The sequence below is a fragment of the Triturus cristatus genome, chromosome 2_1, assembly GCF_964204655.1.
Source record: "Triturus cristatus chromosome 2_1, aTriCri1.1, whole genome shotgun sequence".
NCBI classification, from domain to species: domain Eukaryota; kingdom Metazoa; phylum Chordata; class Amphibia; order Caudata; family Salamandridae; genus Triturus; species Triturus cristatus.
Genome location: NC_140581.1, coordinates 843224713 through 843252451, shown reverse-complemented (window position 1 = coordinate 843252451; position 27739 = coordinate 843224713). Strand labels below are relative to the sequence as shown.

The 27739-nt window shown below is 46.1% G+C and overlaps 1 protein-coding gene across 1 annotated transcript in view; it reads right to left on the bottom strand.

Annotated features, from left to right (window-relative positions):
- The window catches only part of AK3 (adenylate kinase 3), a 100511-nt gene extending 73806 nt beyond the window's left edge, over positions 1-26705 (bottom strand). Inside the window, exon 1 of the mRNA XM_085632928.1 lies at positions 26064-26705. Coding sequence (XP_085489054.1) covers positions 26064-26211 — 148 coding nt within the window. The 5' untranslated portion in view covers positions 26212-26705. The remainder of the gene's footprint in view (positions 1-26063) is intronic.
- Positions 26706-27739: the final 1034 nt, after the last annotated feature.

Below are 27739 nucleotides of genomic sequence, written 5' to 3'. Positions count from 1 at the left end.
AGCACAGTTATGGCGTACAAAACATAACAACACGGACCGGCTAACAACACAATCTGATCACAGTTTAAGGGGCCGAGTAAACGATAACAGCCTTGATGGCAAGTAAATGTTGTCGGCTGTAATATGGTAGGAGAATGTACGACCCTCTACATAGCATTTGAAGTCTACATAGGTAACATACACTCTGGTCCCGATTATACGTCACTGGTGCTGGTATATTGCACCAACATGAGGTATAGCACTACATTACCTATTCCAACATGTCATAATGGTCGATGCCTGGGCAAGGGTCGAGAATCTGGAACCAGTTAACCCCAACTTGAAAGCGGTACCAAACCCCAGAAGTCCAGGAAACTCCTGAAAAGTGAACTCATTAGACTTGCCCTCAGTTGAGGTCGACACAGGCCACGTGTCCCACTTCAGAATGTCAGTCATGGTCACTCAGCGGCTGAATGGACAATAACTTCCCCTTGCAACAAGCAAACTATCAGCGCTCTGATGCTACCGAATGCCAACTAATAGCCCCCCTTTCGAAATTGTTCCGTTATACATTTGCAAGAGCAAAACTAACACACAAAAAACAATGTCGGTTGTCTACATAGACTAAATGTAATTTATGTGCCGAGATAAAGAGAGGTACAGTCAGAGGAAATGCTACCCAAACAAGAAAATGGCTTTAGATTGATTTTGCTTGACCATTCTACTAAACAAAACATCAAAAGAAAAGATTTGAAAAATGCAACTTTTATACAGCCATACTGGGCCGAAGTTATAAGGAGACTGGCATCGTGCACAGAGCAGCCGCTAGACTGGACATGGGAGGTGTGCATCCTGGGTCTTTATCATAGATCTAAAAACATAAGGTGACATCCAGATACACTGATCTAGGCCTCATAGTAGCTAAGCGATTGCTCACACGCCGTTGGAAATCACCTGAACCCCCAGTGGCCAAGGCCTGGTATCCCTCTCTCTTGTGTTGGGCACAGGCGTGTTGCACTCTGCCACGAAGATGCGATTGGGCTACGTAGGCAACCACTGGCACCAGCATGGGATGCAAAATTGTTGGACTTTCGCACACTGGAACAAGATCAGGACATAACACCAGATACAGCACTACATGTGGATGAACACACCACAAATAGTGCCCCCACCCAGACCCATTAGTACATAAGTTCAACACACCTGGCTACTGATAATCCCTGACATTTAACCTTACTCAACAGCCACGCAGAGAGAAGTGTTTATATCTGCTCTAACATCTGCCACTAGGCTAGCAGTTCTTTGATAGATTGGATCTATACTTTTTAACTCGTGTTATTCAGACAAATGGAGTGTATTACTATCCAGCATAATTCCATATATAAGCACCGGTTGAGATTCTCTACCTATTTTATCCTTTTGCCCCCCCCCCCCCTTTATTCTCACATTTTCTTTCTATATATTTTGGACAGTACATCACCTTAACCTATGGTGGAGTTGCAACCTTTTATTCAGCATACAACTGTAAACTGTCCACAGCCATGCTGTAAACTGTAATGGACACTTGTATCGGATGATATATAATATGTATGCAGGCTATTCTAAATTGTTTTGTTTTTCAGAGTTCTATAAAACTATAAAAAACAATAAATAAATTAAAATAAATAATAATGCAAGGCTGGACTAATGCCTCTATCCGAATCTGACATGGACGAGGGACAGCCATAAACCACAATTGATGGCAAGCACGAAATTGGGAGCAGACAACATGCTTAAAGTCAATTACAACCTCACCACATCTGCAGTAGCCTTAACGAGAAGGGTTCAAATAATACAGAGACAATGAGCCATGAATTTATATACCAGATAATCTTTGCCAAATATCAGCATTGTCCAAGGCAAGTTGAAGGATGGTAAGAAACCGGATACATGGAAGAAACTCTCCTCGACATTACAATGATCCAGGAAGTCTCTCATTAGGGGTGATCCTTCCAAAAGACAGTTAACTATTTAATAACGGGTGGATACTGCTATAGGGCGGACACAGCAAAATATTCCGACAGCCTTAGACTGAGTACACAGTAAATGGTGTCTTTGTCTCAACCAATGAACAATATGTAAATTTATTGAAACTAGCACTTGGAGTTCTTTTTTCTAGGAAGGAAAAGAACGTGGGACATCAGTGACTTGATTTTAAGTGGGTCTGAAATGTCAAAAATTAGCTGAATGTCTGTCATTCGGCATATTCTGCATACAGCGGTTAATAATTGCTAGGCTGTTATCACATTCATTCATGCTTCTGAATATTGCATTTGCAGAGGAATAGTTGCCTGTGTGCATGGAAGCACTTGTAACTAAAATTACACAAGATATCCACTGTTGCTTTCTCACCTAAAAACTGTCACACCCACTTGCCAAAACGGCACCAAAGGTTGCCAGAATCTTGAAGCTATGGTCCACTCACATTTACTGGGCTCCCTTATAGGGATTCGTATGTTGAGGGAATGTAAAGCAACTGGCAACTTCCTTTAGTGCCTTCCCACTTTGGCCCTGGACAGGCGTTGGTCTAGAAAAGCTGGCCCCTCGCACTACACCTTCACCCAAGTTGGTCCGTGTGTATTACTTTTATTCAGCACCTATTTGTATGTAGTTTTCCTTACATGTACACAACTCCATTCCACCCACATAATAACCCTGATATCAGGGTTATCAGCCTCACAGCCCTCAACTATTTAGATCCGACATCTAAGGTGAGTAGCCAGGGCAGTATGTATCCATATTGGTACTGTAGGAGAGTAGGACCTGCACTTATGTTGCCCCCACTTTTTTTCTGATGTTAACACTGGTTTCTGGCTGTAGTCTGGCTGAGTCCCTGCTAATCAGGGCCCCAGCCTCTCTGTTCTCTCTAAACAACTTGGAGTGCATATTAAATGCACTAGTGATTGGATACTGTGGTACCTTATGAGCCCCTAGTATTTGGAACCTTAGGTACCAAGGGCATAGGTACTTCACAGGCCTACCAGGGGCTGAAGCATGTATTATGCCACCCCTGGGAAGCAGACTAAATCTGACACCACAGGCAGCTACTGCAGCCTGGGTGAGGTAGTGTTAGCACTCCTCACTGACGAATAGGTTCCCTATATCTCACCTTACACACACATATAAACCTGTCAAGTCACCCCTAAGGCAGGCCCTAACAATCCTGAGGGCAGGGTGCTTGGTTTCCATGTGAGGGGGTGCCTCTGCCTGAGCAGGGCCCCTCTGCAGCTCTCAGAGTCCATTCTCTGTAGCTGTTTGTGGATGCGGTTAAACCATATACTCTTAAGTGCATTATAACCTAGCTGTAAATGCTAACTTTGGGATGGCTGCATCAAAACATGTTGTGTTTGGTGTCAAACGCTTTGGAATCATACCCCCACACCACTAACTGGTGTGGGAGTATGATCTCACCCTTCTAGAGGGATAGACATGTACCCACTGTGGAAACACAGTAGAATCCTGAAGAGCCCTGGCATCACAAAATGGATGCCACCAGCACAGACACTGGGCTGCCCTCCTGCTGCTGACCGAAACTCGCAGTGGAGGAGGCCCAACAATAGGCTTCCTGTCACAGGGAGGTGTAACCACCTTCCAGACAGGGTTTAGTGTATTGGGGCTGGGTGGGTGCACTCCTAGAGTGATTTGAAGTCCTGCACTGGGGGAGCAGTAGGCTCCTCTGTGCATGGGCCAGCTCAAACCGGTTCAGGAGCTACGAGCCCTTGTTCTGGCACGAAACTGGACAAAGGGAAGTGGGTGTAGCCACCCACTCCTCTGACCCTCCCATAGGAGTGGTCATAGAGCTAGTCCCTCCCTTCCTTCTAGTATAAGTTAGTGAACCCTTGCTATTGCAAACTAGATATCCCTGGACGATGCTCTGAAGATGAATCCTGGACCTTCGACGTTCCACTACCTTTGGAAGACTGAAGAATCTCCCTTGGAGTCAAGGAGTGACTCCCCTGCTTGGCAGGCACCAAAACTTTGCATCAACGGTCGCAAAATTTCCAGCCGGAGTCTGAAGTCCCTGCAGCCCCGGAATTGGATTTCCTGACTTCTCCAAGGTCATCGTGAGTCCCCAGCGAAACTGAGGCAAGTGGACCCCACGAGTGACGAGGAACAGCAATAGCCGGGTACCGTGCACTATTGTCGAGTGCAACCCCTTCACGACGTTCTACGAACTTGTGCATCGGACCACGTGTGGTCCAAGCCTCCAGCAGGATTTCCTCCAAAGATCAGAGGCCTACCTCGTCCCGAGTGACCCTGGTGAGTGAATCCTTCTGAGGCGTCTTCGCGATCCCTTGCCGGTTGGCTTGTGGGTCCCCAGAAGACTTTTCTACAGAACCAAAGGGCTCCCCTGGTTGCTCCAGGCCTGCCCTGACTTACCCTCGTTGGGTGAGTCCCTCAGACCTTGCCGGTCTGCACCGCTGACTTTCTTCCCTTTCCACGAGAATTGCTGTTGCCAAGGCTTGTTGGCTCCAATCCGGTTGCCGACACCTCAGTAAGCTGCAGACTTCGTGGGACACGCCGAATCCAGCTCCTGGTGGTCGTCGACGCCTCCTGGACCTTGTGGCTGAAGAGTCAAGACACCTGTGATCACCAGTCTACTGTGGGCATCCAGCTTCCTGGCCCCGGGTCACTGGCAAGTGACTTTGAACACTGTCTCCTCTGCTTTCAGGTCTTCTTTCTTCTGAATCCAGCCTTGGATTCCACCGGACACTTCTGTCTTCACAAGCAGCAAGTCTTCTTTGGCTCCCATTGAAAACGACGCCGCGACCCGGCACCAAAAGACACCTATGCACCCGGCTTCCCTGGGTGAGGTAACTCCAGCACTACGGTGCTCCTGTGGGTGTTGGCTCTAGAACTACTTACCCTGTAAGTGACTTGCTTGTAGACTCTCCGGAAGTATCCTAAAACTTTAAAATTCCAACCGCGACTTGCTCCATTGAAGTCTATTGGGATCCGCGGCTGTGTTCTCACACTGCATGCGTCTCCTGTGGGTCCTTTACTTACCTGCCTTGGGTGGATTAGTGAGGCCCCAGCGCTTTTGAAGGACCTAGGCCTTGTCTCTTCTCAAGTCGATATTCCTAAACCTCTTTTTTAGTATATGGTCTGGTACGCCCCTGGGGCCCCAGCCATATTTGTGCTTAACTTGTTGTGAAATGTTGATTTGTGCATATGTCCTTGACTTCTAATCTCATAAAGAGATTAGTAGAGTGTGTTAGAAATAAATACATATATATACCTGTGTGGTGTCCTTTCATTTGGTAATTCAAGAGATTATAAGGTAAAACAACCTGCTTTACATTCCTCTAAAGACTTAGCCTGAAGGCTGCTCTCCACAGCTACCACTAGGAAATCTTTCTTAAAAAGGCTGTCGTAAACCTATCTACCATAAGAGTCGAATTGTACTGGTGAAAGGTGGCCACTTTAACTAGTGACCAGCATATACCAGGCCAACTTCTCACAGGTACCATTACTCTGTACCCTATTGGTTGGTGTTGGTATTTTATTACCTAGGTGTCACCTTGACAGAAAATCTGGAGTGGGGGCCGCAGATGGCCAAAGCAAGTCTTAAGCTAGCCCAGACTGTGGGGGGAATTGCAAAACTGTATAGAAACTCCTCCTACAAACCAGACGGGCCAATAGCAGAGATTTACAAAGTGCAAGCAAGGGGTGCGACAATGTATGGGGCTGAATTATGGGGTCATTGTTCTTCTGGTAGCTTGAGCAAAATAGAGAACAATTTTATGAGGCAGATGCCTCCCCCTCAGCACTCCCCTACGGCTGGATTTAGGAATCAGACCAATTGGGGATGAGATTGGACTTGGACCCATAACTTTTTGACGCAGATTGTGGGTGACCCCGGAACTGGACGTTAATCGGTCGCAATTTAAAGGAGCTATGAGTTTTCCGGGTGTAGGTAAAATACCATGGTTTGTACATGTAAAGGATGAATGTTGTAGGCTGGGAAAATCAAGTCTATGGAGTTATCCTGAGGAAACGTGCCTTGTAATTTCATGCTCAAAATTGGTAAGCTCTTATAGGATGCACAAACTTGCAGATATCCAGGGGAATTCGGCCTTAAGACACTGACAGACGAATTCTTGAGAATCAAAGACGAGTATATAATAGAGTCCTTCCTGGATGACATCCAACCAACCTTTGCAAGGAAATAATATGTTCAGTTTAGATTTGTGACCTTGCCGCTCCGTGCTTTCCCTAACAAATGGTTAAAAATTACATCTCGAGGGTGCCCTGTCTGCAACTGTGAGGAAGAGTCAGAGCTCCACGTTTTTTATCTTCTGCCCTGCCTAAAAATTAGCTAGACAGCGCTGGCTTATCCAGCTGTGCAGGAACTTAGGGTTTGTGCATTGGGAGGAGGCATTTAGAGTTCTGAAGTACGATACCCATATGCCCATCGTCTTTGCTGTATCTTGATTCCTAGCCTCGATGGGGTGTATGCGCTGGATGTTTCTATATTCGTTACTGCGGTCTTCAAAGTATATATTGTCTGCATCTTTTCACTGTTCTACCTATATTTTTAGTCTTTTTAATGTTTTAACGTTAAGTCCGCGGATGAAATGAGTTTTTACTTTTAAAAAATTGCATGCGCAGTTGCTTATGCCCCATGTGGGTTTTACATAGGGAAAACACACATGGTAGTTGGATGAGGACGGGTTGCAGATCTGAATTTCACAGATCTACCACCCTGTGATGCACTTTAACGCTGTTAAACTATTAATTTGTATATCTAATTATGGGGACTGTTTTATAGTACATGGTTTTATGTGTGTGATCTTTCTGTATATGCACTTTTATGGTCCACGATGACCAAAATAAAGTTTGTTGGAATGGAATGGTTGGTCCTTTTGGAGTTTCTAGCCTGTGCATCATCAGACAGTTTGTATTTTGCATCTGGGCGGCCCCTTTGGATGGTCAGTAGCACAAGTGCCTCCGGCCTGCTCTGTATTCTGCATCTGTTTCTTGCTCTGCACCAGGCATCAACTACTCCAAGTAATCCCTGTCCATTGCTGGGCTCAACCCCAGCACAAGAACCTCTAGAGGCTTTTCAGCAGTCTCAATACCCTAATTTGTCTCTCTGACTACCCTCAGCTTACCTTGCAAGTGGCAGTAGGAGTAAATCTTCAAATTAGGTCATCAAGTAATCTCCTGCGTGTTCTACTCATCTGCCTCCCAGTCCGACTGCACTGGATAAACCTCTCTGCAGCCAGAGTCCTGATTATCAATCCCTGTCCAACCACCAGGGATTCATTTCCCACTGACTACGTTCCTGATTATGTCTTGTTTTCCTAAACTCTACTATTACCTTTCCTTCTACTACTGCCACACAATACCCTTTGCTTTCCGCCTGTCTTGTAGTTTTAATTTGGTCTGTGATCTACAAACTGTAGCCTTCTTGCTGCTAGCACTAATTTCTCTTTTTTTTATATACATGTCTATTTATTAGTTTTCCAGCAAATACACATAACCAAACATAACGGTGTCTTTAGTGCAGTCAAGTCACAAGCAGTACAATTTCTATTATACAGTTGTTCATTATTCCCCTCCCCCCACTGCCTCTATTACTTGGTGGCTGGTTGGTACTCTTAAGAATGGTGGTCCTCCCCATATTCTTGTACCTCTTCTATTAAATAGGAGTTTCTTTAAGAACCTTCAAACATTGCTGGCCAGACTTATCTGGCTTGAAGATAACCATGGATAGATTGGGAGGTTATGATGCTCCCATATAAGAGAGTGGGGTTTGAGGGGCCACATTTGAAAACATTATCTAGTGGTGCAGTGCCACTTCTCAAGGCATTGGTATCATCCAGCTGGTGGGATCCTTTACCTTACACCAGAGAAAGAACAAACAGATGATACTTCACTGGAGTCCTTGCGGCTGAGTGGTTTGCCCAGACCCAGAAAGGGAGAAGCCGCAATAGTTACTACATACTGGGCATTGAAGGCTGTAAGCCAAAGATCAGGCGCATCTTTTTACACTCATCAGCGATACCCTTAGCTCAAAACCTACTGTTTCCACTCACCAAGGAAAATAGGGTGATATAGACCCTGTCCAGGACTGGCCTGGCTATGCCTGGACACCTCTATGCTGAGGGACAATTTCTTACACTGGTGCAATCTAACGCTAGATGTGACCCCTTCCCTCTGAATGTGTTCACTTTAGACTAAGGGATACTGGACAAGATGTGATCTCTGGGTTACCAGAAGCCACTGGAATTCGGGCCACTACCCCAGATAATCAGATCCCCAAGTTCCACAACATGGGTGACTAGGCCATACACTGCGATACAGCAAACTATCCTGAGAATTAGATATTGGGGCTGGGATGACAAATGCAAAAGGGCTTACTGCTGTTTGCAGACCAAGATGATACCCGGGAACTATCAGCACAAGCTGCTTCTTTTCAAGTTATTGCACTGATCTTATTTTACTGCTGAACACCAACACAGGATAGATCAGCTAGGTCCCGTTATTGTCCACGATGGAGGCCAAAACATAGTGGGCTTATCTACCTGGCTCGTTCCTACCCGCCTACGCTGGATTTCTGGTGAGATCACCTCCACTGCCTCAAGTATGATGGAAGGCGGATTGAATTGCAGCCAGTCAATTGTCCTGCTGGTCTCCGTCAAGTTGATTCCACCTGGGACTAGGTAATTCATAGCCCCTGCATTACTATTAGCCAAGTGCTGGGTCGCCATGAATTGATGCACAACCACTGGAGCCAAGAAAGAGGATTGTTTAAAAAAGTGGTTCTTATGCTGTGGTTGGTTATATCATATTAGCATTAGTGGGGCGGAATAATAAACAAACATTAGCTAATACGGGTGTAAAAGAAGCTTGGTTTTAGGTAGGCTTAAAAAGAAAATCTATAATTAAAATATTCATAACACTGGGCTGCACAAGTCAGTCACTTTTACATTATGTCTCCAGGGTAAATAATCCAGCCATTGAGGGACTGGGCCATGGGGGATCCAGCAGAAATAGTTAAACGTCCTGTAGATTTTAAGGCCCCTGGCAATAGATAATAAAACATGTATCCCATCAATAGTTTATTTCAACTACAAAAAAAGTAAATAAGTTACAATATTTTGGATATCATTTTGAAAAGAAAAAAAAATGTGAAACCTTACCGATACCCACAAACAAAAGTCTCTAATTCTTAAATAGTCGAATATGAAAAAAGCAAGCGCAAACACAAATTATTGGATGCAATCTCTGTACACTTCTAAATCGGTAAACATCACATCAGAGGAAAAAACAAATGTTTATATGGATTCCAAGCTTCATTCCGTGCCAATAGCAGAAGAGACGAAGTAACATGGTCAATGTAAACACAGTTATAAAAAAATAAATTAAAAAAAACTGTAGTCAGCGTCCGGAACACTGCAAACAACTAACCGGCCAAACCAAAAATAGAACAAAACATAAAAAGAAACATTGTTTGAAAGGTACACTTTGTGCAGCGCGCCTGCTGCGGAGGAGGAAAGCAGAACAGCAAACAGGCGGCCGCTCTTCAGGAAGAGCCAGGCGCGTTTTGCAAAAGAGGAAGGCTGAAGGAAAACGCACCCCAGATCTCGGCTGTGGAGTTCTTGTTTTGTTGTGGTTCTGGCGCGAGGTGGAATCAAGACTGCGCAGTCTCAGTATTCGACACCCTGGCCTTTACTTGCGCCGGCATCGGGCTTCCGTGTAAAAACTTCGGGCCCTGGCGCTGATTCTTATACAAGTTAAAGCGCTGTGTGTGGAGCATAAACATGGGTGGAGACGTTCTGCAGAGATGTGAATAACCTTGCATCAGCCACACACAGCCGTACAGGTATTTACAACCGCCTCTGATGGCGTGCACGGTTTTAGGCGCTCAAGTACAATATTTGGCAATGCACCACATGTCTCCGCTGCTGACAGTCACAGAGAACTCGAGGGAGCTACGCAGACGGTACCCAATCAGAATTTGGCACGCAATTTCCCATAACATATAACACTTAACCGAACAGTAATAACAAGGTAACCTTCATATCAATGCCTGCATCTTCATGGCTAGAATGAGACAGCCAGGCTGATATCCTGCAGCAGGCGCGCACTAGGACTCCTCATTGCTAAGCAACCAAGTGAAGAACGCATGTGATGCACATGATCACCTCGGTCTGAACATCCCTTGTGATGTGAAAGGTGAGAAGAGGTTTCTACAACGACTGAGGGGAAATGTGGTATTTCACACAAGTTGGCCACTTTCCACCAAAATGCGCATAATCCTTTAATGTTTTTGAGGTCTCGCATACCAGCTGTCTGTACACGAAAGTCTCTAGATGACCATACTAAGAAACCTACCATGGGATTAGAACACACCTGTTGCTTTCCATCCTCATCTTGTATTTGCCCTCCCCTAAACCATGCCTTTTTACCCGTCTTTTAATTGGCTACTGCTCACATCTGGGGAACTATTTTTTTCTTTTCCATTCAGCACTCACAAGAGTATATGTGTTTTCTTGTTCTCTCCCTTGTGGGATAGTCCACCCTCAAATAACAAAACGAACTTATAAAAAAACATTTGAAAAGCCAATGGCTTGGCTCTATCACTGTAAAGGCAAGACCTATTGGTGTTGCAAATGCTGGTTTCCGGGGGGGGGGGGGGGAGGGATGGGGGGGCGGAGAGACAAAGGTGTTTTTGGAGAGAGTGGAAGGGTAATGGAGATGGTTTTATTTTGAGAGCAAGTCTATGATCATGGAAAGGGGTGGATGTATTTGTGGGAGTGTTACTTGCAGAAGTTTGAGGTAGGCTTGGCAGAGGGGCTTTAAAGTATGGTGAGGAGCTAACTGTGACTGAGGGAAACCTTAAGCACGGTCAAGGTTGTCCCTCAGGCCCTAAAAGATGGGGTGGCAGTGAGGTGTCCGGTAGGAGGGTACGAGTCTTAGAGTAGTTTGAGAGCGGAGGCCTTACTCTAGGGACAAGGGTACATGTTGGGTGCAAATGCCAGGGGGGGGTGGCTCTTTTTTTTAACTTAATGGCAGCTAGGGTTGGGATGGCTGACATTCTTTTGTCCTTAGGTTGGTGGGATATGTGTGAATGTGAGGCAATACTGCATATAAGCCAAGACCCAGCTGCACACTCATCTGTTTGCAGTGGTGTTCTGTAAGAGAATAGTACTTTAAACTTAAATAGGTGGTTTTCTGAAACAAGATTTCTATGTGAGGAAGACCTGGAATAAAAAATATATAAACTAACAAAAAACAGAGAGATTATTCAAATAAAGGTTCATTTACAGAAATGATGCAACTCAATATCACTTTGCATTTTAAAGTCTGACTGCAGCTGCTCGTACACGTCATACAGCTGGAGCCTAAAGTGACAGTGTTATTCTCAACTCTCAAATATATACCATCTTTAGCATGTAAAGCACATCACCCCTCATAAATGAGCCACAAAAGATAAACTCAAAGGTGATTTACAGCAAAGACGAGCTCTTCCGCTGTTCAGAGTTATGAGTGACGGAGAAACGGGATCATGTTTGCCATTTGTGATTATGCCGGGGTGTTGCTGCCACGCCCAGGTCATTCTTTGCTGCCCCAGTGGACGGCTCTGCAAACACCGGGTTTTATTCAATCTGTGATTTTAAAGTATGTACAGAGGCCTTTCATAAAGATTCTTAAGTCACGCCCGCTCCTGCAAACACAAACTGGTGTCAAAGGGCATTTGAGGTCACTTCCTTCCCCAAAATGATTTTGGAGTTAAAAGTATTTTAACTTTATAAAATGAAATAATACTAAAATACAAAACAGTTTTAAGGCAAACTTCATCTGAAGGTAAAGCTTGAATAAAATATGCACAACACACAGCATTAACAATCCTCCATTAGGAAGTCTGTGCAACCATCTTTTTAGGCAAGGATTACTGGACCAGCCAACGCGGCTGTACCAAAAATCAATTCAATTGGATTGATGTAAAAGACAGCCCTTCACCACAGACTCCCCTGTCCCTCGGTAACACAACTCAGTCAAATTCATATTTATTTTTCCATTTCTACCATCTGGCTTGATAGCGCAGTTGTCACCAGACAATTATGGTAGCATTACTAGAGAGGAGGTTTGGCTCCGCACACATGTTGGTAGCTTGGAGTACATGTTTTGATTGGACAGAAGCTGTGTGCTTCCACACAAAAAGGGTGTGCCCTCCACACAGTTGAGACCATTTTATTTATTCAACTGCCTATGCTTGAACTTTCAGGGGCACACACGACTTTAGAATCCTATTAAAGTTTCTTTTATAACTATAATATGTATGTTGTTTTCCTCTGGCAGGAGCAGAGGTGCGAGAAAGGCCATGAATGTTTAGGTCTGGCTTGACAGTGCAACAGTCACCTGACCTTTTAACCCACACCAACATGATTCTACAGTTCTTTGCTTCCACACAAATACATATCTATTCCCATGCATTAATGCTTCACATTACCATACGACACTCCTTTAAGGCCAAACCTATTGCCATTGCCAATGCTTGTTTGTCTTCTTTGCACGCCACTGAAACAGTCTGCGCGTTGCAACTCAAAGGGCAGATGGCCCTTAACCTGATTTGGAAATCTCCCTCTTCTTCTAGTTCAGCTTCGTCAGAGGTGCAGTGACGAGTATTATGTAATGAGGGTCTAAAAAGGACCGCTGGTGGGCAGGGTGCGCGTGCCTGAAGAACTGACGGAGGAAGCAGGCGCACATGACAAACTGTGCTCCTCAGAACGCACATGCACACACCGTGCCACGTCACAGATGCAGGAAAGACAAGCCTTTGCAGAAAATACACGTGTGTTGGGGGAAAGAAAGCCTGCACCCCCTTAAGAGTGCACAAATATGCGTCTTCGCCGTTGGTGTCGCTCCGCTTGGAAGAAAGAGTAACATAGACGCGTAGGCCCAGGTGAAGTGCGAGTGTGTGCCAAGGAAGCGACAGAAGGGCCCCTGGTGCGAACAGGCTCAACAGAACATACCCCATAACTAGAAGGAACTCTCTGGGAAGGGGCAGGCTAAAGCGTGGCAGCGAGGACGGCGGCAAGAGGGTGGCCGACTTTGGGGAATAACGCCACCCCTCTTCCAGTCAAAAAAGATACCCCCAGTAAGCCTTGGGATGCTAAACGTAGGGGAGCTGCAAAATGAAGTGTGGAGGGACCCCAAAGCAGACACTGTACTCACAGATAAAGCCTGGCTGGGGGTTGGCTAGAGGAACGAATGTGCAGTACCAAGATAGGCCTAGCTTTTGTGGGGGTTACCCCAAAACAGCTAAACACTGACTGCCAAGAACTGGAAACCCCATCATTTGTTTGCATGTGCCTTCATGTACTTGAACTACGCTGAAATGGCGGGAAATATTTGACCATAATTTTGCTCAAAGCAACCCGCCCGCAAGCAGTGACCAAAGTATAGATAATGAATAGGCGACTATTCGAACCCCTTAGAAACGCGGTGTCTGGTAACTGGTTACAGGATTATTAAACCAAACAACGTTTTCGAGAGTGTTCGTGGGTACACGGAACAAGTGCTCGGGTCATTCACTTGGGAGTTTACTTCCTTTACACCCCCACGGGTCTACGGCGTGCATTTTAGCACCCCTCGTGGTCGGCATCACATGCATTCCCTCGTTTACACAGCTGCAGAGAGCTGCTGGGGGGGGGGGGGGGCTCACTTTGCATCATAAATAGAAGAACTCTGTGGGTGGGAGGGGAGGTGCTTGGACGGGGGGGGGCTGCAAGTAGACAAAGCGATGGAAAGTGGAGTTACAGCAACAATACAGCGTTGGTCTCTTTCTTTCTATGCGCCATTTTTGAGGACGAACAGTTTTCATCGAGGGGTAAGTCCTATATATTAAAGAGGTAAGTCCTATATATTAATGAAGTGGTCTAAGAATGCAAAGAATTGTGTAGGGCAAGCATTCAGTGGAAGGTAGTTCCTTCAAATTATAAATCTACCCTGGCCCGGTTTTTCATGGTTAGTCGTATGAAAAAAAAACACTATATCGGTGGGGACTCACTGGGCAGATTCCAGCGTGAAGTGTCGACTACAAGAACACAACAACTGCTCGCGCCACATCTCACAAACAGTAGCGGCTGAAAGGGTTACTTCGGAGCAGCGCCGCTCCTGCTGCAGGCTGACCTCTGCTGCTGGGCCACGGGCAATGCTAAGTGACTGGTTCAACTACAATGCCGTCTCCACAAAAGCCCGGCAGGCCCGGAGAGCGATCGCTCTCAAACCACAAGATGTCACAACAAAGACCCCGAGACAATCCGTCAGGATTCCTGGGGGCAGAGGGTAGCGGGGGATGGGGCAGTGGGAGGAACGCGTGAAAGAGCAGAGAGAGGCCTGGAAGCCAGAAGCGGGAAAGGAAAGCACGTTTTTCAACAGTGGGCGGCTCGAGGTACAGTCACGTGGCTGCAACGTTCTGCATAACCTTTTGTGGCTGCGGGCGGTTAATGAAACCCACACACCGAGCATGGCACGCGGCCAGGTGCCCCCTTCAGACACGTGTAGCACGGACGCCTCAGAAATAAATACCTCCACGGCTTCTAGTTTTAGAGCCGCTACTAACGACAGCGTCATGGAACAAACCACTGGCGGGTGAAAGGCAAACTTCGCACCGAGGGTAAAGCAAACATCAAACAACGCGGGCAAACGAGGAGATAGGCATTATATTTTATCAGGCACAGTCCGGAGCACGGGCTTTATTTCTACTGGTGCAGTGGCACCGGGTCCCAAAGGCTCGAGACACCTACTAATCCCTTATTATTGATGTATTTTATAATTCAAACAGCAATGGGGAGGTGGGGGCGGCATTTCCTGCCTGCACTAAGGCCTATGACACACTGAAAATGCTACTATCCGGAATGATACAGCCACAGAGGAATGTAGAAGTGTGAGGCTGTAGTACGACCTATGTGGGCAGAGTAGGGTGTGTGAGGTTCTGACACATGGTCTGGTCGCGTTGGGATGAACGTAGCTCAACTGGATGCATGCTCATGTTTAAAGGACATGCGAGACAGACAGATCTCTCTCTATTTTACCTGAAAGATGTTGAGTTCTTGTCTGCAAAATGTATTATCCCGACTTGCCTTGTGGTGTACTGGTGTTGTGGCTGACGGGTGTTTCCCCGGAGCTGTTAGGGTATCGCTAGGTGCAAGAAAATGCAAAGATTGACGTTTTTACGACCCTTTGAAATGTCAAAGGAGCAGTCCTTTTCCATATTTCCTCAGGCCTTGTCCATAACATTAGTGGCTGTAAAAATACATCTGGATTAGAAACTTGTGGTATGTGCTAGGGGGCGTCGTGGCCCTTACACCAGTGCAATAGGACTGGGATCACACAGGCAATCTTCTAGAAGTCCATAAATCCTAGATGGGCCCAGGGAGACTAGTGTGTAGGTTCTTTGAGGCGTCCCAATGTTTATGGCTTCTACAAAGCTTCATGCTGGTCACAAAGAACTTGCTCCATTGACTACCTGCTCAGTTTAGGTCAGATTGACCAGGAAGATGATTGGACTGTACATGCAGGTTAGTCTAGGTCTAATAGATGTGCAGTCATGTTACTAGAGGCCTTAAGCCGGTGAACAGATCAAGAACCCTTATGAAAATGAGGAGGAAGAATCAGAACCCATCCTCTGCCCATCATAAAATATATTTAAAAAACATATCACCCCTCTGTGTTGACCAGGCAGAGTATGAATTTGTATCATTCAAAGGAGGGACCGTTGGCCAGTGAGCCTGTTTGCAGTTTCATTGCGACTCCACTCCTAAACTGCCTGTGCTTTGATGTGATCATGGACCTAATTTTCTGTTTAATCCTCGATTACCCATAGGAATAAGGTTTCCCTCATGCTCTCCTGGTCCACCGTATGCGGGTCAATCTGCTAGGCCAAACTACGAAGAGATTGCCACGACAAACCCAATAAACAAGAATGGAGTAATCGCTAACAAAATAATACTCTGGCATTGTGTTGGTAGTATACAGTTCTCAATTACCACAGCTTAAGGAATTTCAAAAGCTTTCTTGTGGTCTCCAATGAGATGTGGACTATTGTGGATCACAGATTATGATGACGGTGAAGGCCAAGTTTATGTCTGAAATTTCATTTGTTGGGTTGAGCCCAATGTCTCTGGCAACATGTGTCTTGGTAACAGCCCAAAGAGATGTTCACATAAGGTACAGAAAGATTGTTCAGAAGAGCTACTTAGCAAGGCAGATGGAGAGCAAATGTCACTTGGGTAACTATTGCAAGTTTTGTTACATACGTCCTTCAGGAAACATAAATACGCCCACGGATTCAGAGGAAAACCTATGTCTCCAGCTTAGAGACAGTTTTTTGCCAGGAAGAAAGCAAGGTTTTCCAATAGCCCATTTACTGTCAATGTGGCGTATTTTAGCAAATTTTGGGGTGGCGCATAATAGTTTCAATTCTTCTTCTGCCACTCTGATGACATAGATATTGAAGAGGATCCTTCTGGCCTATGCCAAAGCAGAAGAAGACACAGATCAGTTCAGGCCACACCAACCATGGGGATGGTGCATCTCTTTCTGACATCTGTAGGGCCCTTACCTCGTCTACTCCTTCAATCCTGCCTGGACGTGGGAAACATGGGTGCATTAGACTTCAGGTCCAGTTTCTTTCTGCGGTACTGAAGTCTTAATCTGACTTTACTTTCCTATTTGGTTTGGCAGCAGCTGCAATCTGAATCTACCCAGGGTGAAGAATATTTCCTGTAGCTGGTCTATGGGACTGAGACGAAAGCATGCACCTTGGCTTATCTTTAGGGAAACAAATCCAGAGACAAAATTGTCATAAGGAGCTAATGTCTCATTCTCTTCTTCATTTCTCCGAATGTTTCCTCCTCCTCCGAGTCCTTTCACCCTCCTTACAATCCATTGGCGGTTATCATTTTTACTCCTGTTGAGCTGGGGTATACACTGGAGGATATATGGGTATGGTGGTCTCTTTATCTCTCATAGAAGGGCAGTAGGATGTTTTGAAGGACTGGACAATGTAAGCATCGTACAGCTGTAATCGTCCTGCGAGGGGCAGATTAACTTTAACTGAGTAAAAGGAAACAAGAATGTAATGAAGGCCACCAGTAAGCAACCAGAGAATTTCTTACAAGATTGCTGGTCTTAATTTGCCAGAGAATTGCCCATCATATATCAACCGAAAGGGGTAAATTGTGGTATTAGGTGAAGTACAAAGAGGGGAAAGAAATTCAACCTGCTGTGAAGCAACAAAATGACTTTCTAAAATGGCTTCATTGTACATAAAAGTGTGTTCTGATTAGAGAACCTGAGTTTGTGGTAAAAGATGTACATTTTTCAAAGGAAGAAATTATTTCAAAGCGGGGTGGTTTGCGTAAGATACACCTTTTATCATTTAAAATGGTCCTAGGTCTGCATGTTAGCAAGGGCTACTAGTACTGGGGATGTTTAATAAGTACAGTAAAAAAGCAGCCAGCTGGCTTACAATCGGCCGGCACCATCTTTAATCACAGGAACTTTCAGGAAAAAGTCCCTGTAACTTGAACGTTTTGATCCAGACCGGCCCATCACAACCCTGCATCAGGTCACACCAGTATCAATGTCTTTTCATACTGGTTGTGATTAACGTACTAGTGGACAATAAAATGTGCAATCCAACCATACATCAGTGTTGAAAGTAGAGTACCGAATTTGTCAAAGCCAATAAGTTTGGTTCGCATCTGAGTCTTGGCTAAAATAGTTTAGAAAAGACCACTGCAAAAAATTATCGCCCGTGTTATTCTAGGTAGAATACACAGTTGGATTGACGATAATAAGATTTTATCTATCCTCCAAGTAGGGTTTCGTGCACGCATGGGGACACTGGATCAGGTTTTTAAATTTGTTTTAATTTACTGGAAGGAGGTCTTGTTGGGCAAGGGTCTTATCTTTGCAGCTTTTGTGGACCTAAAATCCGCATTTGACCTCGTCCCAAGATTCAAACTATGGGAAGTCCTACTCAGGCTAGGGATGCCCAGGGAGTTAGTCGACTTCGTGGTCAAGCTCCACAGCTCTAACTATGCTCAGGTTCGGTGGGGGAACCCTGGCGAAGTCACTAATAGATTTAAGGTCAAGAAGGGAGTCCGGCAGGGGTGCGTCCTGGCACCCACACTGTTTTCGTTATTTATTAACGGTGTAGTACACTACTTTGAGGACCATCCCACTGACGCACCTAAACTAGATGGACAAAGGGTCCCTCTACTCATGTTCGCTGATGACACCCTGATATTATCTAAAACCCGTCAGGGATTACAACGGGCGTTACATCGATTTGAGGCTTTTTGCAGCGAACATGAGTTAGAGATTAATGTGGACAAAACTAAATTTATGGTCCTTCATGGGGCAGGTGATGTTGCAGCAAAAGTGTCTATGGGGGGGAAGCCACTAGAACAGGCCAAGGTCTTCACTTATCTGGGCATAACCATTGGTGAGAAAATGAGCTGGGCCCCCCAGATGAAGCTTCTGGCTTTAAAACATTCACAGTTGGCGGGAGCTTTATTAAGAGAACACAGGCTATCCATCACCAAACCTATAGCCCCAGTAATCAAGTTGTACTCAACGAAAATCGCCCCAGCCGTTCTATACGGTGCAGAAATCTGGGGGAATTGCAACTTGTCAGACCTAATACTGGCCCAGAACAAATTCTTTAGATCGCTAGTAGGACTCCCACAATCGACCCCACGAATTCCCTTATTGTTTGATCTTGGTTGCAACCCAATTGAGGAAGTCGTCAAGTTAAAAATGTTATATTTCTGGAGAAGGTTGTGGTCGAATCAGGAATTAGTCCAATTCTCTAAGGCCCTACTCGAAGTAAGGGGGTTGGACCATTCCAATAAGATTTCATGGCTAAAACCATCAAAAACCTCCTTATAGATATGGGCATGAGAGACCTCTGGTTTTCCCCGTCATCTACTGTAATCCCATCAAAATCGGACTTAAGAGTGGCTTTCTGGAGTTTGGTCAAATCAAGAAGGATCAACATACTATTGGACTCTCCTTTGACCAGAGCCTTTTTGGATTTTAAAGACGAACCCTCTCTTGAAGCTTATTGGGACCTGATCACAAAGCCCAGAGATCGTAGGCTGTTTCACCAGTTCAGGGTGGAAACGCTCCCTCTAAGGGATTTTACCAGAAAATGGAAAACAGGCCTGGGAGACAGGTGTCCGTTCTGCCCTGAGCATTCTGAAAACATAAGCCATCTCCTCTATGTCTGCCCAGCTTACCAATTACCTAGGAACACATGGCTTAAACCCCTGTGTCGCTCACTGGGCACAGCCTCTGCCCTGTCTGCTAAAAGGTTGTTAAAAATTGGTGACAAAGACTTAATTATTGTTGGTGTAGCCAAATTTCTTAGTTGGTCTTGGGCAATCAGGGAAAGGAGCGGAGGATTGTAGCCCAACTTGCTTCCCTCCATTTTTACTTATAAAGCTGATTTTATGATCATTTTACATTTTATGAATTGTGTCACCACATTTTAATTATGATGTATTAACTTGATTGCTGCTTTTTAAATTGATTTGTATAGTATGTCTTTTAAGATGAATAATCATAAATAAAGACTTTTTGAATGAATGAATGAATGAAAAACAAAACTAAAAAATGATAGGTTTGCACCGTAAAGTGCATGTACAAGATAAAGAGTTTAATGTGAGATGATTCAGTGATATGTAAAATAATCCCTCTTTGCAATGCTAGCACTCCACAGGAGTCAGAATGCTTCACCACACAACCAATAGCATCAGGTGAAAGACAACTCCTTATGTAGATGGAGCCAAGGCCCGCTTTATGTACAGTTTGAAGAACTGGTAATAATATGTCAGGAGAGAGCTGCGCTGTCAGGCCAGTCCTAAAAAGTAATGTGTTGCCTCTTAGAAACAAACACTCTTGTTTTTTCATGGAGAAAGGCTAGCACATGTACCTAAAGGACCAGACCACCTCCGATACTCACTGAACTTGAAGAGTTGTTTGTGTAAGTAGAGAGAATGTACTTTACAGTCACACCGAGGACATTTATGCACCGAACAGGTCAAACAACCAATAAACATGGCAACAGAACAGCCATAGAAATGCCTAATATTACCACGATGCCTCAGAGCCTAGCTATGTTCATTAGTAAAAGCCCATAGCTGGAAATTACATTACTTGGAATGTGCTTTGGCGGACCTGGATAAGAGTGGCGATGAAGTCCCATAGGCCATACTTAAACACAATAAAGTGCCTTCCATCCAAATTAAACACTGATTACTGTTTATAGATGCCTCATAAAAGAATGAAGGAAGGGGCGGCCAGCACACGGTGTTACTGTGTCCCAATTAGGGACCCCATGGCCCCACAGTGTTTCCAGCCCTGAACTTTTCACCTACAAATCATTGCCACCGGGAGTATGTTTGTAATTAGTTTAATGGAAGCAAGTCAAGACTACAATGGCCAATACGCATTTAGCGGACACATAAAAGCCCAATGTTGGAAACTGTGTTTGTAATTATAGGGTGTGAGGCGGTCACCCGAGTCACAAAACAACCTTCAATGAGTGGCACAAGCAACAGATATTATATTCTGTGCCCCAGCATCCATGCAACCCTCACTAATATTCCTCCAAAGCTCACTTCGATTTTTCTTTTTACATTTTCACCCTTAATACCCTAGTGACCTGGTTGCAGACTCTACTACTGCCTCTCCGTTTCTTCTGAGAGACAAGAAAAGAAATCACTCCCCCAGAAATAGTGTTTCCTAAGCACATAAATGCATAGGAAACCTTTCAATACAGGGTCCAACCACTCTGGCTCATGTAAATAATAATAATTAAAAAAAAATACAAAGCTTGTAGCTGCTTGAGAGACATAAGCACACAGACAGAAATACACTTGTGTGCTCGTGCTACATGACCAATTGGACATGGTTCTTCACGGCAACCTCCGCCATTGACCTCAGCAACCCAAATGCACATGACTCCCCCAGAAAGTGTTTTCGCAGGTCAAACATGAGATTGCCCTTTCAGAACCAAGGATGGTCATGTGCAGCATACATCCAAAGGTCCACCCCCTAAATAAATTCCGAGATGTCTGACGTCATTACTCAAGCATTCAGGAGACATGGGATTGTCATCCATCAATAAGTCAGTGACATCCAGTTCAATCTGAAGGTCACCAGGCACCAGGATAAAACAATGATTTAATAGGAGCCAAAGACCATTGTTACAACTGCACCACGCTCTTTTTTTCTGTTGAATTTTTTGTATTTGCCAATTTGCAAGGAGGCTAAAAGGTGATAGAAAGTTCCATGCTGAACCAACTGGAAAACCACAGCACTAAGAGACTGCTTCCACAAATTCTCTGCTCTGTCAATTACCAATGATCAGAAGCTTTTCTTCTGGACATGCACGGATCAGCCCATAGCAGGGTGATCGCAGGCCTTGAAATCTTCCGCCACATACGAGTGCGCCATCCTCACTTGATACCTTTTCTACGCTCTAATCCATGAAGCTGGTGACGGCTCAAGATTTACTGAAGGAAACAAACCTGCAGCAGAGCAGCTCTCAATGGCAGGCCAAGAGTTAGAAGCTCTCAATGGCAGGCCAAGAGTTAGAAGCTCTCAATGGCAGGCCAAGAGTTAGAAGCTCTCAATGGCAGGCCAAGAGTTAGAAGCTCTCAATGGCAGACCAAGAGTTAGAAGCTCTCAATGGCAGACCAAGAGTTAGAAGCTCTCAATGGCAGGCCAAGAGTTAGAAGCTCTCAATGGCAGGCCAAGAGTTAGAAGCTCTCAATGGCAGACCAAGAGTTAGAAGCTCTCAATGGCAGACCAAGAGTTAGAAGCTCTCAATGGCAGGCCAAGAGTTAGAAGCTCTCAATGGCAGGCCAAGAGTTAGAAGCTCTCAATGGCAGACCAAGAGTTAGAAGCTCTCAATGGCAGACCAAGAGTTAGAAGCTCTCAATGGCAGACCAAGAGTTAGAAGCTCTCAATGGCAGACCAAGAGTTAGAAGCTCTCAATGGCAGACCAAGAGTTAGAAGCTCTCAATGGCAGGCCAAGAGTTAGAAGCTCTCAATGGCAGGCCAAGAGTTAGAAGCTCTCAATGGCAGGCCAAGAGTTAGAAGCTCTCAATGGCAGGCCAAGAGTTAGAAGCTCTCAATGGCAGACCAAGAGTTAGAAGCTCTCAATGGCAGACCAAGAGTTAGAAGCTCTCAATGGCAGGCCAAGAGTTAGAAGCTCTCAATGGCAGGCCAAGAGTTAGAAGCTCTCAATGGCAGACCAAGAGTTAGAAGCTCTCAATGGCAGACCAAGAGTTAGAAGCTCTCAATGGCAGACCAAGAGTTAGAAGCTCTCAATGGCAGACCAAGAGTTAGAAGCTCTCAATGGCAGACCAAGAGTTAGAAGCTCTCAATGGCAGACCAAGAGTTAGAAGCTCTCAATGGCAGGCCAAGAGTTAGAAGCTCTCAATGGCAGGCCAAGAGTTAGAAGCTCTCAATGGCTGACCAAGAGTTAGAAGCTCTCAATGGCTGACCAAGAGTTAGAAGCTCTCAATGGCAGACCAAGAGTTAGAAGCTCTCAATGGCTGAACAAGAGTTAGAAGCTCTCAATGGCTGACCAAGAGTTAGAAGCTCTCAATGGCAGACCAAGAGTTAGAAGCTCTCAATGGCAGACCAAGAGTTAGAAGCTCTCAATGGCAGACCAAGAGTTAGAAGCTCTCAATGGCAGGCCAAGAGTTAGAAGCTCTCAATGGCAGACCAAGAGTTAGAAGCTCTCAATGGCAGACCAAGAGTTAGAAGCTCTCAATGGCAGGCCAAGAGTTAGAAGCTCTCAATGGCAGGCCAAGAGTTAGAAGCTCTCAATGGCTGAACAAGAGTTAGAAGCTCTCAATGGCTGACCAAGAGTTAGAAGCTCTCAATGGCAGACCAAGAGTTAGAAGCTCTCAATGGCAGACCAAGAGTTAGAAGCTCTCAATGGCAGACCAAGAGTTAGATCTTTGGAGCAGCCATCGATCAAGACTTGGCCATGACATATCTTGAAGACAAGGACCATGTGAGAGACCCATGCAATACAGCAGAGCATCCATCTTCTAATTTTATATATGTTTACATTTTAGTGGAGCGATGTATGTCCCATTACTACAGCATCAGTACAACAGGGGATACAATGGAAACGGAAAGCGCGTGCCATATGACATTGTCCCAACTGTACAGCACATGATCGACTGATCGAGTATGGACGCCTGTAGATATGAGAGGTCAAGACACGTGATGATTTTTCCAAGCACGCAGCTTTGGCCATACACAGTGGAAATAACTGAGACAAACTGTCAAGAGGGAAGAACTCAAGAGACGTTCATTCAAGGGCTTGCAGGGAAAATACGTGTAGACAAAAACTGCAATCCGAGGGATTTCTCCAGTGCAACTGTTGTAAACCGATGTAAATTATTCCAAAATGTTTAATCAATAAGGAGAACGAAGGATTCGCAACACAGTAACGGCACCCAGAAGGGTCCATGTATTGACTGAGACTGAAAGTTGACTGACCCCCACCCCCCACCCCGGTTGACATTTTTCCCGGCCTGCCATTGGTAGCAGGTTGCCTCGCACTATATATGCCCATGTGCAACCTGACGGCATTGATTTTGATTACGTCCTATGTTAAAAAATAACGCATTTGTGAAGAAGCAATGAAAGCAAGCGTCGTGTTTACCGCCGTCTGCAAACGCCACTTAGCCGTTTAACTCGTTTGTCTGGAAAAACGCAACCGTTTCCCAGGGGGAAAGTGCATGAAAACAGTTATATGTTTTTACACCCACGAAAGGAAGAGGTCAGCGTGGCTCTTCAAGATTTCCTCACAGAGGCTGGAGGGGATGTCACGCAGTCTTCCTTTCCCGTACTGTATTAAACGTGGCATCTGAGCCTGTGGGACTCGTCTCCTCCACCCAGACACAGACCGCTAGCGGCGCAATCAATACTCCCAGTTTATGGGGATATTTTAGATGCCATTAAAAACGCAAAAGTGGAAATAAGGGGCGAGGGTGTGGGGTAAAGGCCAGAGCTGCTGACTTTGGAACTGAGGAACCAGGTTGGAGCCTCAGCTTTGGCCCAACATCCTGTGATTCTGGCAGATCACGTTATCTCCCCGCGCCCACCATCAATGAATGTGTCCTTCGGTCTATGTAAAGCGCTCCAATGCCTTCGGGGCGAGTTCGCGCTGTATCAAACTGCAAACAAAACAACGCGGAGTCCTATAACATGAGCGTCCATTCTTAGGCGAGTCCTTTCACCCCACCTGAAACCCTGCATATTGTAATCTGTAAAATCTAGTTTTTGTAATAAAAATCCCCTGCTGTTCAACTTTAGTTAAAAGTATATAACTCGTCTTTTCACCTGGCTTCTGTCCACTGTCCTGGGGTCAAACACTAACCTTTTACGTCTGTGTGATAACAGGAAGAAAGACAACACACACTCCACGCACAGGACATGATGCAGGTTTACAGAGACTTCAGTGGCCTTCTGACACCTGTTGATTCCAGGCACCTTACTGCTACTGGGGTATTTTGCAACCCATGGTTTGGGGAAATGTTTATTTACCCCGACAGAACTCATTCCCTCCCAGGAAATGGCTGTTTGCAGCCACATACCACACGCAGAACCCAGGGAAGAACCTAGAAACCAAAACAAGCCTTGGCAAAAACATTCAAACCGGCCCCGCGCTGCAGGAGGCCGCGACCAGACTGGGAGTGCTGGGTCGAGCAGCCCACCTTGCTCTGAAAGCAGTCACTACCTGGAACTCCACCGGAAACTGGCAGAGTGGTCAGTCCGGCCCTGGCCGCTCCCTCCATCCTGGCAGAGCTGTGCACGTGGGAGAAGCAGGGCGTCCACGTGTCACTGCAGCACGGTTCCTCATTACCATTACCTCTCTTCAGAACCTCTTGGTGACACTCGGTTCGACCTTTCCAGTGAAAGGTGCGTGGATGTTCTCTGCCGCGAGACTCCGTTCCGCTTGGCCAGATGCACGGCCCTCAGTAGGGGCAGCCCCAGATAGAACGGAGGGGTGGGGGGGCTACTCGCATCTGGGGAAGAATGGCAGTGCCCAGTCTCAGACATCCCTGCCACTTAACCCTTTCCCCAGTCCTTCTTCCAACACTTTCTCATTCTCCACACGCCTACTCCGTCCGAGGAGCCCCTACCTACCAAGTTCTGTTATCTCACACAGATCACAGTAATACCCACCCCCACTGGGTTGCCACACTACTCTCCACCCAGTGTCGCTCTAATATCCAACTTGTACTTTCATCCCACTAGCCCTAAGCACTCCCCTGTTCTCGATCCTGTGCCACCTCCAACCCTGTGCCACCTCCTATCCTGTGGCACCTCCCACCCTGTGCCACCTCCCACCCTGTGCCACCTCCCACCCTGTGCCATCCCCCACCCTGTGCCACCTTCCACTCTGTGCCATCCCCCACCCTGTGCCACCTTCCACTCTGTGCCATCTCCCATCCTGTGCCATCTCTCATCCTGTGCCAACTCCTATCCTGTGCCACCTCCCACCCTGTGCCACCTCCCACCCTGTAGCATCCCCCACCCTGTGCCACCTTCCACCCTGTGCCATCCCCCACCCTGTGCCACCTTCCACTCTGTGCCATCTCCCATCCGGTGCCATCTCTCATCCTGTGCCAACTCCTATCCTGTGCCACCTCCCACCCTGCGCCACCTCCCACCCTGTGCCACCTCCCACCCTGTGCCAAATGCCACCCTGTGCCACCTCGATCTGAACTCTTTGAGAACTGCAGTCTGCAGCAGCACAGCCCTATGCCCAGACAACTCTCTTTTCAAAAGACTGCATTGCCCTTCGTGAACTTAAAATCGTGCTTTCCTTCGCCAACGTCATTCTTTTACGCAGTGGAATCAGGCCCCTTGCTTTTCATTAGGGTGCAGGGGGAGGTGAGGGGTGCATGGGAAGGTGTGCGCGCAGCTGGTCCCGAGTACAGTCCGAGAGGCCTGGTTGTCCACAGCTCACCCTCAACCCTCACCTGTGCGCCTCTGCATGTTGGTTCGCAGCAGGTCCCCGCTGGAGAGATGCTTAAGCCCGAAGTGCTTGACGATCCTGTCGGACACGGTGCCTTTCCCGGAACCCGGGGGACCCATGATCACAGCTCGGAACAGCATGCGAGTGGCCATGACTTCAAAAGGTAGCCAGGAAGTGGCCCGAGGGACAGAAGGCCGCTCGTACAAGAGGGAAACACCCAGCACCCAGCTGGCCCAGCGCCCAGAGTGCAGGACTTAGTCAAGAGGCGCGCGCCACTACCCTGACTGCCCGACCCTCCCGCCTGACTGCCTTGCCTTGCTCTCTTTTTCTCCCCTCCCCTCCCCGCTCGCCGCCCTCTCCTGCCTTATCCCCGCCCTGTTCTCCCTTTCACCCTCCCCGTCTCTCCTCGCGCCGCTCTGACGCTGCGGGAGGCGGTGTTTTTCTGGCAAAGTTCCAGGAAATGAATACACGCGGCGCATATTAATGCATACCTTTGGATCCAGCCGTACCCCGACGGGAAATAATAACACAAAAAACATTACCCTTGTAACCCCCGGTAGCTCCCTCGCCTACGCGAGCTGGTTCCCAGTTGATGTCTTCCTGCCTATCTGTTGTCTGTAGCAGGACTCATTATTTATCACAGCACGAGCACCACGCACCACCCTTGGGGTCACGTAGCTGCCCCTGCCCCCTCGCCCCATAGGAATGTTAAACAAGCATTTGCAATACAATTGGTCTCGCATTTGTGGGAGTTAGAGTTATTAGCGTTGTAAATGATCGTCTTTTACCCATGTGTTTTGGTTTGGAGAGGATATATGTGGTTTGCAGTGGAATTATGTGGGTTGAATTGGGGAATTGTTAGTTGTGGAATTGTGTGGGGTGTAGTGTATTTGTGTAGTGGAATAATGTGACTAAAGAAAGACAGACCTAAAAAATGGGGCTGCTACCAGTAAACAAGCTTAACTAAAAGGGAAAACGCAACAGATTTCACTTAGCGAACATGAGAAGAATTCCTGCTGAACCTTTACCAAGCCCAAGTTTAGCTATCTTGAGATGCTTTTTACTTTTTCTGGAACATTTTTAAAGCTTCTCAAAGCACAATTTATCATGGTCATATTTCGTTGTTTGGAAACGTGAACGAGCTAAAGTGCCAAAACACAAAGGCCACTAAAATGTCTCTGCACTTTTTATAGAGCCTGCAATGCTTTAAAAATGGCCACGTTGAATCATGTTACTGGCTGCTCACGGGTGAGACTGTAACTCTGGACATGGAGCATTTTACTGTCCTAGTGAATTATGTTCTTAGGTCATAAACACATAACTGAGTGTTATAAGTGAAACTGATCAACTTTGTGGACAGAACAGGAACGACATAGGGAGATTCTTGGACGTGGAAAGGTCTGTAGTCATCACATGTGTCTATAGTTTGCAGCTCTGGAATACACTGGTAAACAGTACATGGTTTAACAAAGTACATTTGAACCGGTGTTGAGAGTTTTGACTGGCATATCCATACATCTTTATGTAAGAACTGGGCCGGAGATTCCCACAGCCAAGCACTAAAAGCAGTACAATGAGGGAAACGTCCATCCAACCCACACACAGCCAGGCAGATTTAATTTGAATGTATAATTTATGAAGTTCAAAAACACTAAAGCAATGCAGACGTGAGCTACAAGG